The sequence below is a fragment of the Oncorhynchus masou genome, unplaced genomic scaffold (assembly GCF_036934945.1).
Source record: "Oncorhynchus masou masou isolate Uvic2021 unplaced genomic scaffold, UVic_Omas_1.1 unplaced_scaffold_2752, whole genome shotgun sequence".
Taxonomy (NCBI): Eukaryota; Metazoa; Chordata; class Actinopteri; order Salmoniformes; family Salmonidae; genus Oncorhynchus; species Oncorhynchus masou.
The window spans coordinates 1,736-17,500 of record NW_027009183.1 but is presented as its reverse complement, the minus strand read 5'-3'; the positions used below and the strand labels follow the sequence as shown (position 1 = coordinate 17,500).

Sequence of the window (15,765 nt, the reverse complement as noted above, 5' to 3'; positions counted from 1 at the left end):
CCCAGGGTTATGAGCTTGGTGATGAGCTTGAGGGGACTAGGGTGAATGCTGAGCTGTAGTCAATGGCGATAGTAATTTGGTATGTTATCTTGCCATTCTTGACACTTGCCAGCTAGTCAGTGGATGCTCTGAGTATGTGTTCTGATATTCTGTCTGTTGTTAACCTGTTAACCTGTTTAAATGTCTTACTCACATCGGCTATGGAGAGCGAGATCACACAGTCGTCCAGAACAGCTGGTGTTCTCATGCATGGTTCAGGGTTGCTTGCCTCAAAGCGAGCATAGAAGGCATTTAACTCGATCTTAGTCCTGTATTGACATTTTGCCTGTTTGATGGCTTGACGGAGGTCATAGCAGGATTTCTCATAAGCGTCTGGATTAGTGTCTTACTCCTTGAATGCGGCAGCTCTAGCCTTTAGCTCAGTATTAATGAAGCCGGTGACTGATGTGGTAAAATCCTCAATGTTATTGGATGAATCCCAGAACATATTCCAGTCTGTGCTAGCGAAACAGTCCTGTAGATTAGCATCCGCTTCATTGGACAACGTCTGTATTGAGGACCTACCAGATTCACTGGTACTTCCTGTTAGAGTTTTTGCTTGTAAGCAGGAAGCACACACGCACATTCCTTATTGCTTGGCAGTTGGCACCGTGTCGCTGTCAATCTACTGGTATCATTAAAGAATCTAATGTGAACTGTCATTTTCCTCCTGATTTCTGACCTCACTGTGTTTCATTTTCCTCCTGATTTCTGACCTCACTGTGTTTCATTTTCCTCCTGATTTCTGACCTCACTGTGTTTCATTTTCCTCCTGATTTCTGACCTCACTGTGTTTCATTTTCCTCCTGATTTCTGACCTCACTGTGTTTCATTTTCCTCCTGATTTCTGACCTCACTGTGTTTCATTTTCCTCCTGATTTCTGACCTCACTGTGTTTCATTTTCCTCCTGATTTCTGACCTCACTGTGTTTCATTTTCCTCCTGATTTCTGACCTCACTGTGTTTCATTTTCCTCCTGATTTCTGACCTCACTGTGTTTCATTTTCCTCCTGATTTCTGACCTCACTGTGTTTCCTTTTCCTCCTGATTTCTGACCTCACTGTGTTTCATTTTCCTCCTGATTTCTGACCTCACTGTGTTTCATTTTCCTCCTGATTTCTGACCTCACTGTGTTTCATTTTCCTCCTGATTTCTGACCTCACTGTGTTTCATTTTCCTCCTGATTTCTGACCTCACTGTGTTTCATTTTCCTCCTGATTTCTGACCTCACTGTGTTTCATTTTCCTCCTGATTTCTGACCTCACTGTGTTTCATTTTCCTCCTGATTTCTGACCTCACTGTGTTTCATTTTCCTCCTGATTTCTGACCTCACTGTGTTTCATTTTCCTCCTGATGTCTGACCTCACTGTGTTTCATTTTCCTCCTGATGTCTGACCTCACTGTGTTTCATTTTCCTCCTGATTTCTGACCTCACTGTGTTTCATTTTCCTCCTGATTTCTGACCTCACTGTGTGTCATTTTCCTCCTGATTTCTGACCTCACTGTGTTTCATTTTCCTCCTGATTTCTGACCTCACTGTGTTTCATTTTCCTCCTGATTTCTGACCTCACTGTGTTTCATTTTCCTCCTGATTTCTGACCTCACTGTGTTTCATTTTCCTCCTGATTTCTGACCTCACTGTGTTTCATTTTCCTTCTGATTTCTGACCTCACTGTGTTTCATTTTCCTCCTGATTTCTGACCTCACTGTGTTTCATTTTCCTCCTGATTTCTGACCTCACTGTGTTTCATTTTCCTCCTGATTTCTGACCTCACTGTGTTTCATTTTCCTCCTGATTTCTGACCTCACTGTGTTTCATTTTCCTCCTGATTTCTGACCTCACTGTGTTTCATTTTCCTCCTGATTTCTGACCTCACTGTGTTTCCTTTTCCTCCTGATTTCTGACCTCACTGTGTTTCATTTTCCTCCTGATTTCTGACCTCACTGTGTTTCATTTTCCTCCTGATTTCTGACCTCACTGTGTTTCATTTTCCTCCTGATTTCTGACCTCACTGTGTTTCATTTTCCTCCTGATTTCTGACCTCACTGTGTTTCATTTTCCTCCTGATTTCTCACTGTGTTTCATTTTCCTCCTGATTTCTGACCTCACTGTGTTTCATTTTCCTCCTGATTTCTGACCTCACTGTGTTTCATTTTCCTCCTGATTTCTGACCTCACTGTGTTTCATTTTCCTCCTGATTTCTGACCTCACTGTGTTTCATTTTCCTCCTGATTTCTGACCTCACTGTGTTTCATTTTCCTCCTGATTTCTGACCTCACTGTGTTTCATTTTCCTCCTGATTTCTGACCTCACTGTGTTTCATTTTCCTCCTGATTTCTGACCTCACTGTGTTTCATTTTCCTCCTGATTTCTGACCTCACTGTGTTTCATTTTCCTCCTGATTTCTGACCTCACTGTGTTTCATTTTCCTCCTGATTTCTGACCTCACTGTGTTTCATTTTCCTCCTGATTTCTGACCTCACTGTGTTTCATTTTCCTCCTGATTTCTGACCTCACTGTGTTTCATTTTCCTCCTGATTTCTGACCTCACTGTGTTTCATTTTCCTCCTGATTTCTGACCTCACTGTGTTTCCTTTTCCTCCTGATTTCTGACCTCACTGTGTTTCATTTTCCTCCTGATTTCTGACCTCACTGTGTTTCATTTTCCTCCTGATTTCTGACCTCACTGTGTTTCATTTTCCTCCTGATTTCTGACCTCACTGTGTTTCATTTTCCTCCTGATTTCTGACCTCACTGTGTTTCATTTTCCTCCTGATTTCTGACCTCACTGTGTTTCATTTTCCTCCTGATTTCTGACCTCACTGTGTTTCATTTTCCTCCTGATTTCTGACCTCACTGTGTTTCATTTTCCTCCTGATTTCTGACCTCACTGTGTTTCATTTTCCTCCTGATGTCTGACCTCACTGTGTTTCATTTTCCTCCTGATGTCTGACCTCACTGTGTTTCATTTTCCTCCTGATTTCTGACCTCACTGTGTTTCATTTTCCTCCTGATTTCTGACCTCACTGTGTGTCATTTTCCTCCTGATTTCTGACCTCACTGTGTTTCATTTTCCTCCTGATTTCTGACCTCACTGTGTTTCATTTTCCTCCTGATTTCTGACCTCACTGTGTTTCATTTTCCTCCTGATTTCTGACCTGATTTCACTGTGTTTCATTTTCCTCCTGATTTCTGACCTCACTGTGTTTCATTTTCCTCCTGATTTCTGACCTCACTGTGTTTCATTTTCCTCCTGATTTCTGACCTCACTGTGTTTCATTTTCCTCCTGATTTCTGACCTCACTGTGTTTCATTTTCCTCCTGATTTCTGACCTCACTGTGTTTCATTTTCCTCCTGATTTCTGACCTCACTGTGTTTCATTTTCCTCCTGATTTCTGACCTCACTGTGTTTCATTTTCCTCCTGATTTCTGACCTCACTGTGTTTCCTTTTCCTCCTGATTTCTGACCTCACTGTGTTTCATTTTCCTCCTGATTTCTGACCTCACTGTGTTTCATTTTCCTCCTGATTTCTGACCTCACTGTGTTTCATTTTCCTCCTGATTTCTGACCTCACTGTGTTTCATTTTCCTCCTGATTTCTGACCTCACTGTGTTTCATTTTCCTCCTGATTTCTGACCTCACTGTGTTTCATTTTCCTCCTGATTTCTGACCTCACTGTGTTTCATTTTCCTCCTGATTTCTGACCTCACTGTGTTTCATTTTCCTCCTGATTTCTGACCTCACTGTGTTTCATTTTCCTCCTGATTTCTGACCTCACTGTGTTTCATTTTCCTCCTGATTTCTGACCTCACTGTGTTTCATTTTCCTCCTGATTTCTGACCTCACTGTGTTTCATTTTCCTCCTGATTTCTGACCTCACTGTGTTTCATTTTCCTCCTGACTTCTGACCTCACTGTGTTTCATTTTCCTCCTGATTTCTGACCTCACTGTGTTTCATTTTCCTCCTGATTTCTGACCTCACTGTGTTTCATTTTCCTCCTGATTTCTGACCTCACTGTGTTTCATTTTCCTCCTGATTTCTGACCTCACTGTGTGTCATTTTCCTCCTGATTTCTGACCTCACTGTGTTTCATTTTCCTCCTGATTTCTGACCTCACTGTGTGTCATTTTCCTCCTGATTTCTGACCTCACTGTGTGTCATTTTCCTCCTGATTTCTGACCTCACTGTGTTTCATTTTCCTCCTGATTTCTGACCTCACTGTGTTTCATTTTCCTCCTGATTTCTGACCTCACTGTGTTTCATTTTCCTCCTGATTTCTGACCTCACTGTGTTTCATTTTCCTCCTGATTTCTGACCTCACTGTGTTTCATTTTCCTCCTGATTTCTGACCTCACTGTGTTTCATTTTCCTCCTGATTTCTGACCTCACTGTGTTTCATTTTCCTCCTGATTTTTGACCTCACTGTGTTTCATTTTCCTCCTGATTTCTGACCTCACTGTGTTTCATTTTCCTCCTGATTTCTGACCTCACTGTGTGTCATTTTCCTCCTGATTTCTGACCTCACTGTGTTTCATTTTCCTCCTGATTTCTGACCTCACTGTGTTTTTCATTTTCCTCCCTGATTTCTGACCTCACTGTGTTTCATTTTCCTCCTGATTTTTGACCTCACTGTGTTTCATTTTCCTCCTGATTTCTGACCTCACTGTGTGTCATTTTCCTCCTGATTTCTGACCTCACTGTGTTTCATTTTCCTCCTGATTTCTGACCTCACTGTGTTTCATTTTCCTCCTGATTTCTGACCTCACTGTGTTTCATTTTCCTCCTGATTTCTGACCTCACTGTGTTTCATTTTCCTCCTGATTTCTGACCTCACTGTGTGTCATTTTCCTCCTGATTTCTGACCTCACTGTGTTTCATTTTCCTCCTGATTTCTGACCTCACTGTGTTTCATTTTCCTCCTGATTTCTGACCTCACTGTGTTTTTCATTTTCCTCCTGATTTCTGACCTCACTGTGTTTTTCATTTTCCTCCCTGATTTCTGACCTCACTGTGTTTCATTTTCCTCCTGATTTTTGACCTCACTGTGTTTCATTTTCCTCCTGATTTCTGACCTCACTGTGTTTCATTTTCCTCCTGATTTTTGACCTCACTGTGTTTCATTTTCCTCCTGATTTCTGACCTCACTGTGTTTCATTTTCCTCCTGATTTCTGACCTCACTGTGTGTCATTTTCCTCCTGATTTCTGACCTCACTGTGTGTCATTTTCCTCCTGATTTCTGACCTCACTGTGTGTCATTTTCCTCCTGATTTCTGACCTCACTGTGTTTCATTTTCCTCCTGATTTCTGACCTCACTGTGTTTCATTTTCCTCCTGATTTCTGACCTCACTGTGTTTCATTTTCCTCCTGATTTCTGACCTCACTGTGTGTCATTTCCTTCTACAGTATTTTGATGTTTCAGCAAGACTGATTTTTGTGTGTGTGTGTGTGTGTGTGTGTGTGTGTGTGTGTGTGTGTGTGTGTGTGAGAGAGAGAGAGAGAGCAGCGACAGCTGTTTTTTAGTGTCGGATCAACTTCAGAACTTTGGAATTGGTGTTTTTAGTCCCCTTGCTGAGTTCAGGAGTTTTTCGCTCCTCCTCAACCCCCCCCCTCTCTCTCTCTCCCCTCTTCCCTCCCTCCTTCCAGTTCATAGAAATGTGTCGAGGATGCAGATTTGACCAAGAGCTTTCCCCCCCTCCCTCCCTCCTCTCTTTCTCTCCTTCCCCTCCTCCTTTCTCCCCATCTTCCCTCCTTATTCCACACCCCTCCCTCCCTCCCTCCTCTCTTTCTCTCCTTCCCCTCCTCCTTTCTCCCATCTTCCCTCCTTATTCCACACCCCTCCCTCCCTCCCTCCTCTCTTTCTCTCCTTCCCCTCCTCCTTTCTCCCCATCTTCCCTCCTTATTCCACACCCCCTCCCTCCCTCCCTCCCTCCCTCCCTCCCTCCCTCCCTCCCTCCCTCCCTCCCTCCCTCCCTCCCTCCCCCAGCACTATTCCCTGTTCTCTAACTGTAACAATCCTCTCTGAGGACGTCAGCCTTGTTTCACTCCTCCATCCTGCTCCCTCCTTTCACCTTTTCCCCTCCCCTTTTCACCTCTTCTCTCTCTCTTCTCCGCCCCCCTACATCCCTCTCTCTTCTCCGCCCCCCTACATCCCTCTCTCTTCTCCGCCCCCCTACATCCCTCTCTCTTCTCCGCCCCCCTACATCCCTCTCTCTTCTCCGCCCCCCTACATCCCTCCCTTTCTCTCTGCTGTAACAGCTCTGAAGAAGTCAGTGTTCTTTCAGACATAAAATACCGCCTGCCACAGCAACGGTTGTTTTAGCAATGACCACACAGCAACAGCTACACGGTAATGAGTAGGGAGCATGGTGGTGGGACGGCTTTAGCTGCCCTCCTCTCCTTGAACCTGTGTGTGTGTGTGTGTGTGTGTGTGTGTGTGTGTGTGTGTGTGTGTGTGTGTGTGTGTGTGTGTGTGTGTGTGTGTGTGTGTGTGTGTGTGTGTGTGTGTGTGTGTGTGAGTATGATGTTTTTGCTCAGCAGACTCCCCATCCGTGGTAACTTACTGGCAGCCTCCACTTCTTCCTCTCACTATGTATATTTTCATATACATGTTTGCCTTTGAGTTCCCTTGTGTGTGTGTGTGTGCACACTGTCATTTCCTGGTTTTGTGTGCATTGTTTGTGTACCCCGCTGGCATGTGTAGGCGGAGGTGGGGCTTTCGGGTGTGTGTGTGTGTGAGAGGGGGTTTTGGGCCACAAGGGAAATAAGATCAAGCCTGGCAGAAAAAGCCCCCCCTCCTTAATGTCCTCCTACTCCCCCCCTCCTCCTTTCCCCCCATCTCTCTCTTTGATCCATTGTGTCGTGTCTCTCCTCTGAAGTGGGGTTCAGTTGTGTCCCGATAGAGATGATGAGGAAAATATATACAACAAACATCCATCAATGATGTCATGAATTAAAGCTAGTATAGCATTTAGGTGCTGTTGTTGTTGCAGTAGTAGTAGAAGGATGCAGTATGAGGAGTTTTGATTGTAGTCGTAGCAGTAGAGGTAGTAGCAGCAGCAGTAGTAGCAGCAGTAGCAATAGTAGTAGAGGTAGTAGTAGTAGTAGTAGTAGTAGTAGTAGTAGTAACAGCAATAGTAGTAGTGTGTGTGTGTGTGTGTGTGTGTGTGTGTGTGTGTGTGTGATAGAATGGATAGTAGTAGAGGTAGTAGTAGTAGTAGTAACAGTAGTAGTAGTTGTAGTAGCAGCAGTAGTAGCAACAGCACTAGTAGTAGTGTGTGTGTGTGTGTGTGTGTGTGTGTGTGTGTGTGTGTGTGTGTGTGTGTGTGTGTGTGTGTGTTGAAAAGACCACAGCAGCTTCTCGATAGGCCTACATAGTTTTTTTCAATGACTTCATAATTTTCCTTCTTTCTTCATTAGCAAAATAAAACCCTCAGAGCTCCACTCACATTTTAGTCCCTTGTCTCGACCCTCCACCCCACCTTCCTAGAAGAACAGAGAGAGCCTGTTGATCAGGGCAGTTCGGGGTGTGGCGAGAGACAAGTCAATCCGTGTAATGCTACACGCTAGTTGTGAATTAGAGAGAGAGTTATTAACTTTCAGCAGAGTGTGAAGTGGAGAAAGACAACAAGAAAAGGGGGAGTTACGAGAGAAAGAGTGAGGGAGAAGTGAAATAGAGGAGACAAAGGGGTAGAGTGTCACCCACCAAACAGGAGAGAGGGGTAGAGTGTCACCCACCAAACAGGAGAGAGGGGTAGAGTGTCACCCACCAAACAGGACAGAGGGGTAGAGTGTCACCCACCAAACAGGAGAGAGGGGTAGAGTGTCACCCACCAAACAGGAGAGAGGGGTAGAGTGTCACCCACCAAACAGGAGAGAGGGGTAGAGTGTCACCCACCAAACAGGAGAGAGGGGTAGAGTGTCACCCACCAAACAGGAGAGAGGGGTAGAGTGTCACCCACCAGACAGGAGAGAGGGGTAGAGTGTCACCCACCAAACAGGAGAGAGGGGTAGAGTGTCACCCACCAAACAGGAGAGAGGGGTGGGGGAGAAGGGTAGAGTGTCACCCACCAAACAGGAGAGGGGTGAGGGAGAGGGGTAGAGTAACCCACCAAACAGGAGAGAGGGGTGAGGGAGAGGGGTAGAGTGTCACCCACCAAACAGGAGAGAGGGGTGAGGGAGAGGGGTAGAGTGTCACCCACCAAACAGGAGAGAGGGGTGAGGGAGAGGGGGGAGACAAAGGGGTAGAGTGTCACCCACCAAACAGGAGAGAGGGGTGAGGGAGAGGGGTAGAGTGTCACCCACCAAACAGGAGAGAGGGGTGAGGGAGAGGGGGAGACAAAGGGGTAGAGTGTCACCCACCAAACAGAGAGAGGGGTGAGGGAGAAGGGTAGAGTGTCACCCACCAAACAGGAGAGAGGGGTGAGGGAGAGGGGTAGAGTGTCACCCACCAAACAGGAGAGAGGGGTGAGGGAGAGGGGGGAGACATAGGGGTAGAGTGTCACCCACCAAACAGGAGAGAGGGGTGAGGGAAAGGGGTAGAGTGTCACCCACCAAACAGGAGAGAGGGGTGAGGGAGAGGGGTAGAGTGTCACCCACCAAACAGGAGAGAGGGGTGAGGGAGAGGGGGGAGACAAAGGGGTAGAGTGTCACCCACCAAACAGGAGAGAGGGGTGAGGGAGAGGGGTAGAGTGTCACCCACCAAACAGGAGAGAGGGGTAGAGTGTCACCCACCAAACAGGAGTTAGGGGTGAGGGAGAGGGGTAGAGTGTCACCCACCAAACAGGAGTTAGGGGTGAGGGAGAGGGGTAGAGTGTCACCCACCAAACAGGAGAGAGGGGTGAGGGAGAGGGGGGAGACAAAGGGGTAGAGTGTCACCCACCAAACAGGAGAGAGGGGTGAGGGAGAGGGGGGAGACAAAGGGGTAGAGTGTCACCCACCAAACAGGAGAGAGGGGTGAGGGAGAGGGGTGAGGGAGAGGGGTAGAGTGTCACCCACCAAACAGGAGAGAGGGGTGAGGGAGAGGGGTGAGGGAGAGGGGTAGAGTGTCACCCACCAAACAGGAGACTCTACCCCAAACAGGAGAGAAATAAGGATATGGATGGGGGATGAGGCGTAGAGGGGGAGGGGGAGAGAAAGAAGGGTGGGGAGGAGGAGGGAGCGATAGAACAGAGCGAGAGAAGGGAGATAGAAGAGAGTGGGAGAGGGAGGGATTGAAGAGAGAGTGAGAAAGGAGAGGGGAAGAGTGGTGAGGTCAGGAATACGCTGAGTCATCCTGACTGGTCTCATGATGATCGCTCAGCGGTTGCAACAATGGCTGCCCTTCATCTCACACACACACACACACACACACACACACACACACACACACACACACACACACACACACACAGTGCTATGGGACAGCGTCTTCGCATCTCTGACTGAATGAGGCTTGTTGTGTGGAGCAATGACCCAGCTAGCACCTCTGTGTGTGGAATTGATCTCACCTCATTCACAGCCCTCGTGATTGTCACTTATCTCTTTTTGTTGGTTTTTCAATTCAATTTCAATTTAAGGGCTTTATTGGCTTGGGAAACATATGTTAATAAACAATTACATTTCAAATGTCATTGTGTCTTTCTCTCTCTTCATCTACTTGCTTCTCTCTCTCTATCCGTGTCTATGGTATTCCCCTGGACTCTGTCCAAATGCTCATCTCTCTCCCTGTTGGTCCCTGGCCAACCAATCAGAACGCTTGATGGGTGTTCTAGAGCTCTGACACCACAGGCCCTGCCACACTAACCACCAACAAACAGGAAGTGTCTGTGTGTGTTTCTTTGAGTGTGTGTTCTCACTTTCATTGTGACAGTTTGTAGATGAGTTGCAGACTTTCTTATACTGAGCTAAGCACTGCCTCTTCTCTCTCTCTCTCTCTCTCTCAATTCAATTTCAATTTAAGGCCTTTATTGGCATGGGAAACATATGTTAAGATTGTCAAAGCAAGTGAAGTAGATAATAAACAAAAGTGAAATAAAACAACAAAAATGAACAGTAAACATTACACTCACAGAAGTTCCCAAAAAATAAAGACATTTCAAATGTGATATTATGTATTATGTCTCCGTCCTGTCTGCAGGTGTGTTCAGAGGGGGCTGGTTCTCGTGGCATGTCGACCACTAATAAGGGAAACAAGGCCTTGAAGGTGAGAACTCGCGCTGGACTGATGTAGAAATATATGATAATGTATCCAAGTAAGGTATTTCTCTCTTACCTGCTACTGCAGAGGTGTCAGACTTGTTCCACTGAGGGACAAGTGGTTTTTTCCTTTCTTTCAATTAAGACCTGGACACCAGGTGAGGGGAGTTCTTTACTCATTAGTGACCTTAATTCATCAATCAAGTACAAGGGAGGAGCGAAAACTCACAGACACAAGGACCTCCGTGGAATGAGTTTGACACGTGTACGACGGCCTCTCCATGTCTTCTTCCTAACTCACCTCCCTCTCTCCCTCCCCTCTCCCTCTCCTCCCTCCCCCTCTCCTCCCTCCCCCTCTCTCCCTCCCCCTCTCCTCCCTCCCCCTCTCCTCCCTCCCTCCCCCTCTCCTCCCTCCCCCTCTCTCCCTCCCCCCTCCTCCCTCCCTCCCCCTCTCCTCCCTCCCCCTCTCTCCCTCTCCCTCTCCTCCCTCCCCCTCTCCTCCCTCCCCCTCTCTCCCTCCCCCTCTCCTCCCTCCCCCTCTCCCTCCCCCTCTCCTCCCTCCCTCCCCCTCCCCTCAGGTGAAGAGGGAGCCGGGGGAGAATGGGACCACCCTGACAGATGATGAGCTGGTGACTATGTCCGTCCGGGAGCTCAACCAGCACCTCCGCGGCCTCACCAAGGATGAGATCCTGCAGCTGAAACAGCGCCGGCGCACCCTGAAGAACCGTGGCTACGCCGCCAGCTGCCGAGTCAAACGGGTCACCCAGAAGGAGGAGCTGGAGAAGCAGAAGTCACAGCTTCAACAGGAAGTGGATAAGTTGGCGTCGGAGAACGCCAGCATGAGGGCGGAGCTCGATCACCTGAGGTCGAAGTACGAGGCGCTACAGAGTTTTGCAAGGACTGTGGCGAGGAGCCCGGGAGTGGGGTTAGGGGTCGGGGGTCAGAGGGGAGGTGGTGGGGTCGGGTCGGTGATCGGGCCACTCATACCGGGGAAAGTGGCGGCGACGAGTGTCATCACGATAGTGAAGTCGAAAACGGACGCGCGGTCTTAGTAGCAGGCTGGGTCCAGGAGGGATGAGATGAAAAAGGGAGGGAAGGGAGAGGAGGAGAAGAAGCTAATTAGGACTATTTAAAAATGAAACCATTGGTCAGTGCATCGTCATTGAGCACAGGACAGAATTTAATCAGGTGAGGTGGCCCCCCTTTGAGAAAATATCACACCCTGGATAGTAATTACTGTGTTTCTACTGTTATTTTGTACCTGTTGTACACGAGGTCCAAAGTTGTAATTTTTATGTAATGTAGTTATGCGTGTGTTGTGTCATGGAATACTGTGAACTTCATCCGTGGCCGACTTTCGTTTTGGTATCATTCTATTTGGCTGTGATTTCTCTGAAAACAACTGGGGGTCTAGGCATCTAATCGCCAAGTGTTGTCCTGTTCCTGTCTGTCTGGGATTGTGTACTATACTGTAGTATTAGCCATCGGGATTCCATTGACTGACACGTGTTTATGTGACTAGGCAATTACTCCATTCAAAAACTAACTGAAAAATCAACATTTTAGTCAAAAATGTATAGAATTTAAATATAGTCAATTTGAATGTTTTTCTAATTTATTGTTAGATTTGATTTTGTTTCATTTTTTGGGGAATAGCAATAACATACTAATGTTACTATGAGGTATTTTGTTGACATGGCCAATATTTCAACTGTCAAAATAATTATTTAAAAATCATTTTTATTTTCAGTTTTTAAAACAGTGGACTGTTCAATCTGTTAGTTGGGTGTAATTCTCACAAGTTTTACCATAAAGTTATCAGTGTGAGTGACGTTACGTATTCTTCAAAGGATTCTTTGTCTACATATGGTCACATCTTGAATTTTATAAATTACATAAAGTATCTTTACATTATTTATAAAAGACCTTTAAAAAAATAATCAAGGTAAAAATTGTTTGATATTTCCTCTTTTTGCAATTGTACCAAAAGTGGCTTAACTATTGAAGTTGATAGCTTTGTCTTTCTAGTGACTAGGCGCGTGTGGTTGTTATGGTGACCGTGAGGCTAGCGCGTGGTGGCGTGACGTTGTAATGTACAATACGTGACGAGGTAATGATAATATTATTGTTCACTGCGTTGTTGTTATGGATACGTGATGCTGTTTTAATTTAAAGCGGGTGACGTAGTCGAAGGTCCCTATGCTCTGCCCATATCCCTATGTAACAGTGGTGGTTGTATTAATTGATGTTTATTAATACTTAATACAGGTGTTATTAATGTGTTATAAACATGCATTACATAAATTACAAAGTCTCTCTAATAGGAACTATTTATTTAGCAACTGAACGTCTAAATGTATAAAAGCCTGAATATTCAAAATGAGTTCGACAAACTGGGAGAATAAAGAGATACAGTGTTACCAAGATACAGCGTTTCCTAGGATACCCAAACTACTGCAAGGGTGTAACGACTGGGATATGGGCCTAAGATTACATCACCCGTGCACTTTGAATAAGTTCGATTTTTGTGACGTGATTTATAGAATTATTTTCTTTGCTGTGTATATAATTCTATGTTATGGATATGTTTAATGCAGACTGCATTGCCCATGTTTCCGTTTGTTTATGCTATTCTGTAAATGCCAGGGAAGTAACACTGTTGTCTGCTATCTGTTTCTGTTGGGTCATAGAAATCCTGTCATTCAAGGATTATACAAGTTCCCCGTACCGAGATGGTCCATTTCCATTCTACTGGTCAGTATCATTCTGTGGGCCCGGTATGGTTTGGTCTGTCTAAAAGCAGGCTTTTCCCACAGACAGAAAGTTTGTTACAGCATGGTTTTGCCTGTCCATTACCCACGTAGGTTCTTTTGTTATTTGGGTACTTAGTTGAATTGTCCGCAACTTCTAGAGTACAAATGATCAATTTCCACATGGTTTTATAATCACCCTTATATTGCCGTTAACTAGATATCAAACCGAGACAGTATTGAATATGTTTTGCTTCATCTTCATAATAGGTTGGGGAAACCCTGCCATAGGCTTTAATGGAAGTTACTGCTGTGCAGTAGAGGGGAATGCTCTCTCTCTCTTTACACACAGTAGCTAAATGGGGAGGAAAGGGGGGAAAAGGGAGGAGGAAAGGGGGAAAAGGAAGGAGGAAAGGGGGGAGGAAAGGAGGAAAGGGGGAAAAGGGAGGAGGAAAGGGGGAAAGGGAGGAGGAAAGGGGGGGGAAAGGAGGAAAGGGGGGAAATGGGAGGAGGAAAGGGGGAGGAGGAAAGGAGGAAAGGGGGGGAGGAAAAGTGAGGAGGAAAGGGGGGGAAAGGGAGGAGGAGAGGGGGAAAAGGGGGGGAAAGGGGGAAAAGGGAGGAGGAAAGGGGGAAAGGGGGGAAAGGGGGGAGGAAAGGGGGAAAGGGGAGGAGGAAAGGGGGGGGGAGGAAAGGAGGAAAGGGGGGGAAAAGGGAGGAGGAAAGGGGGGAAAGGGAGGAGGAAAGGGGGGGGGAAGGAGGAAAGGGGGAAATGGGAGGAGGAAAGGGGGAGGAGGAAAGGAGGAAAGGGGGGAGGAAAAGGGAGGAGGAAAGGGGGGGAAAGGGAGGAGGAGAGGGGGAAAAGGGGGGGGGAAAGGGGGAAAAGGGAGGAGGAAAGGGGGAAAAGGGAGGAGGAAAGGGGGGAAAGGGGAGGAGGAAAGGGGGGAAAAGGGAGGAGGAAAGGGGGGTGTTAAAAGTATAGAAACTGTTAAAGCCACAGGAATGGTTGCACTGATGGTTTGATCAAGAGAAAGAACAGAGTGCTGCAAATCTCGACTGAAAAGGTTTGATAAGAAAGAACCCTTTCCTTATCTCTCTAACGTTGAAACTCACACATCTGGCATTTAGGTGTATGTACTGTATGGAGTGATAAAAGTGTAAAAATATCTATTTTGATTATCTTTTAAATGGGCAAAAAATATATATTGTTTGACTGGTGATCTGTGAAATTGTTCTGATGGAGTTTTTGGTCCTCGTAATCTCTTTCCTCCTCCCATTTGCTTTTGTAACTTCTGATGTTGTTCTACTTTTGACTGTGGCAAGTCCTGTGGCGTTTCAACATTCTGTGAGCAATGTGTTAAGGGTTTTTGGAGAAACATTTTAATGTACTCAAATTAGATAACGTAAAGCAAAAAGTGCCACCACCAAGTTATATTAGTTCAGCTTGTTTAGTTTTGATTGTTTTGTTGATTTGTTCCTCCTCTTGTTGTCGAGCACACATGAATGTTGTCGTGGTGACTGTTGTCAAGTGAACGTCTATATATGCAAAAACTGGGTGGGGCTTAAGGAAGGAGGCGGAGCTAGAACTGCTAGAGCTTGATGAGTAGTGATGTCGTGGTTGGTGGTCTAAAAGTTGTTGTCAGCTTAATAAACTGCAGGTACAGTGTGACTGAGGTCAATATCTTTTATACAAAGAGCTTATCTATATAACCCCTCCCCCCTCCCCTCCCCATAACACACCACATGTTGGGTCAACTGGTGAGCATAAGACTATATCAGGGGTGTTTCTGTCTATGCCTCCCAAATTACACCCCATTCCCTTCATAGTGCACTATAAAAGGAATTAGGTGTAATTTGGGACACAGTCTGTGTGTGTCTCCAAAGTATACAATGATCAGTGAAAAGCTATGAAAACAAGTAGTAGAGTTTGTGAATATGGGAATTATTAGTAACAAATGACCTGGAAATGTAAAAAATCTGTGTTTTGTAAAATGTTCTCGATGGGGTGTAATACATCATTATATCTCAGTGTCACAGTACTTTGTAAGGGGAAACACCCTAATGTGACAGGGAGTCCATTTCACTGGAAGTATTTATTAATTGATAACTAAATTATTGTACTTTTGTTTGCTATTTGTAGATAAGTAATGCTGATGTATTGGTAACCATGGGAATTAACTGTTTTGTCATCGACCCTTTAATTTATTGATGTACATACTGTATTGGTTGTTGATAAACAGTTGACTTTATTTTGTATATGACCAATAAACACAATTTGAAGAGGACAAACTGTATATTCCCTATTGTTCCATAGTTATATAGGGGTCCAAATCACTTTGTGCTTTATAAGTCATGAGCCAGCAGACAGGCATGACAGGGACCATAGGAGTTGGCAAGAGTTGATCTGGGACCAGACTATTTTTTACCTATATTTTACCAGGCAAGTCAAATTCTTATTTTCAATAACGGCCTAGGAACAGTGGGTTAACTGCCTGTTCAGGGGCAGAACGACAGATTTGTACCTTGTCGGCTCGGGGGTTTGAACTTGCAACCTTCTGGTTACTAGACCAACACTCTAACCACTAGGCTACCCTGCCGCCCCTATAGGCTATAATGTGACTCTAACATGATGCAGACAGGCATGACAGGGACCATAGGAGTTGGCAAGACTGCACAAACTGATCTGGGACCAGGCTATAGGCTATAATGTGACTATATGATGATGCAGACAGGCATGACAGGGACCATAGGAGTTGGCATGTCTGCACAAACTGATCTGGGACCAGGCTATAGGCTATAA

General features: G+C 45.6%; 1 protein-coding gene across 2 annotated transcripts in view; it reads left to right on the top strand.

Annotated features, from left to right (window-relative positions):
* The window catches only part of LOC135533868 (transcription factor MafG-like), a 35,726-nt gene extending 22,395 nt beyond the window's left edge, over window positions 1-13,331 (top strand). For both annotated transcript variants that reach the window (XM_064961073.1, XM_064961072.1), the window contains 2 exons: window positions 10,160-10,225; window positions 10,797-13,331. In XM_064961073.1, coding sequence (XP_064817145.1) covers window positions 10,190-10,225; window positions 10,797-11,270 — 510 coding nt within the window. In that variant the 5' untranslated portion in view covers window positions 10,160-10,189 and the 3' untranslated portion in view covers window positions 11,271-13,331. The remainder of the gene's footprint in view (window positions 1-10,159; window positions 10,226-10,796) is intronic.
* Window positions 13,332-15,765: the final 2,434 nt, after the last annotated feature.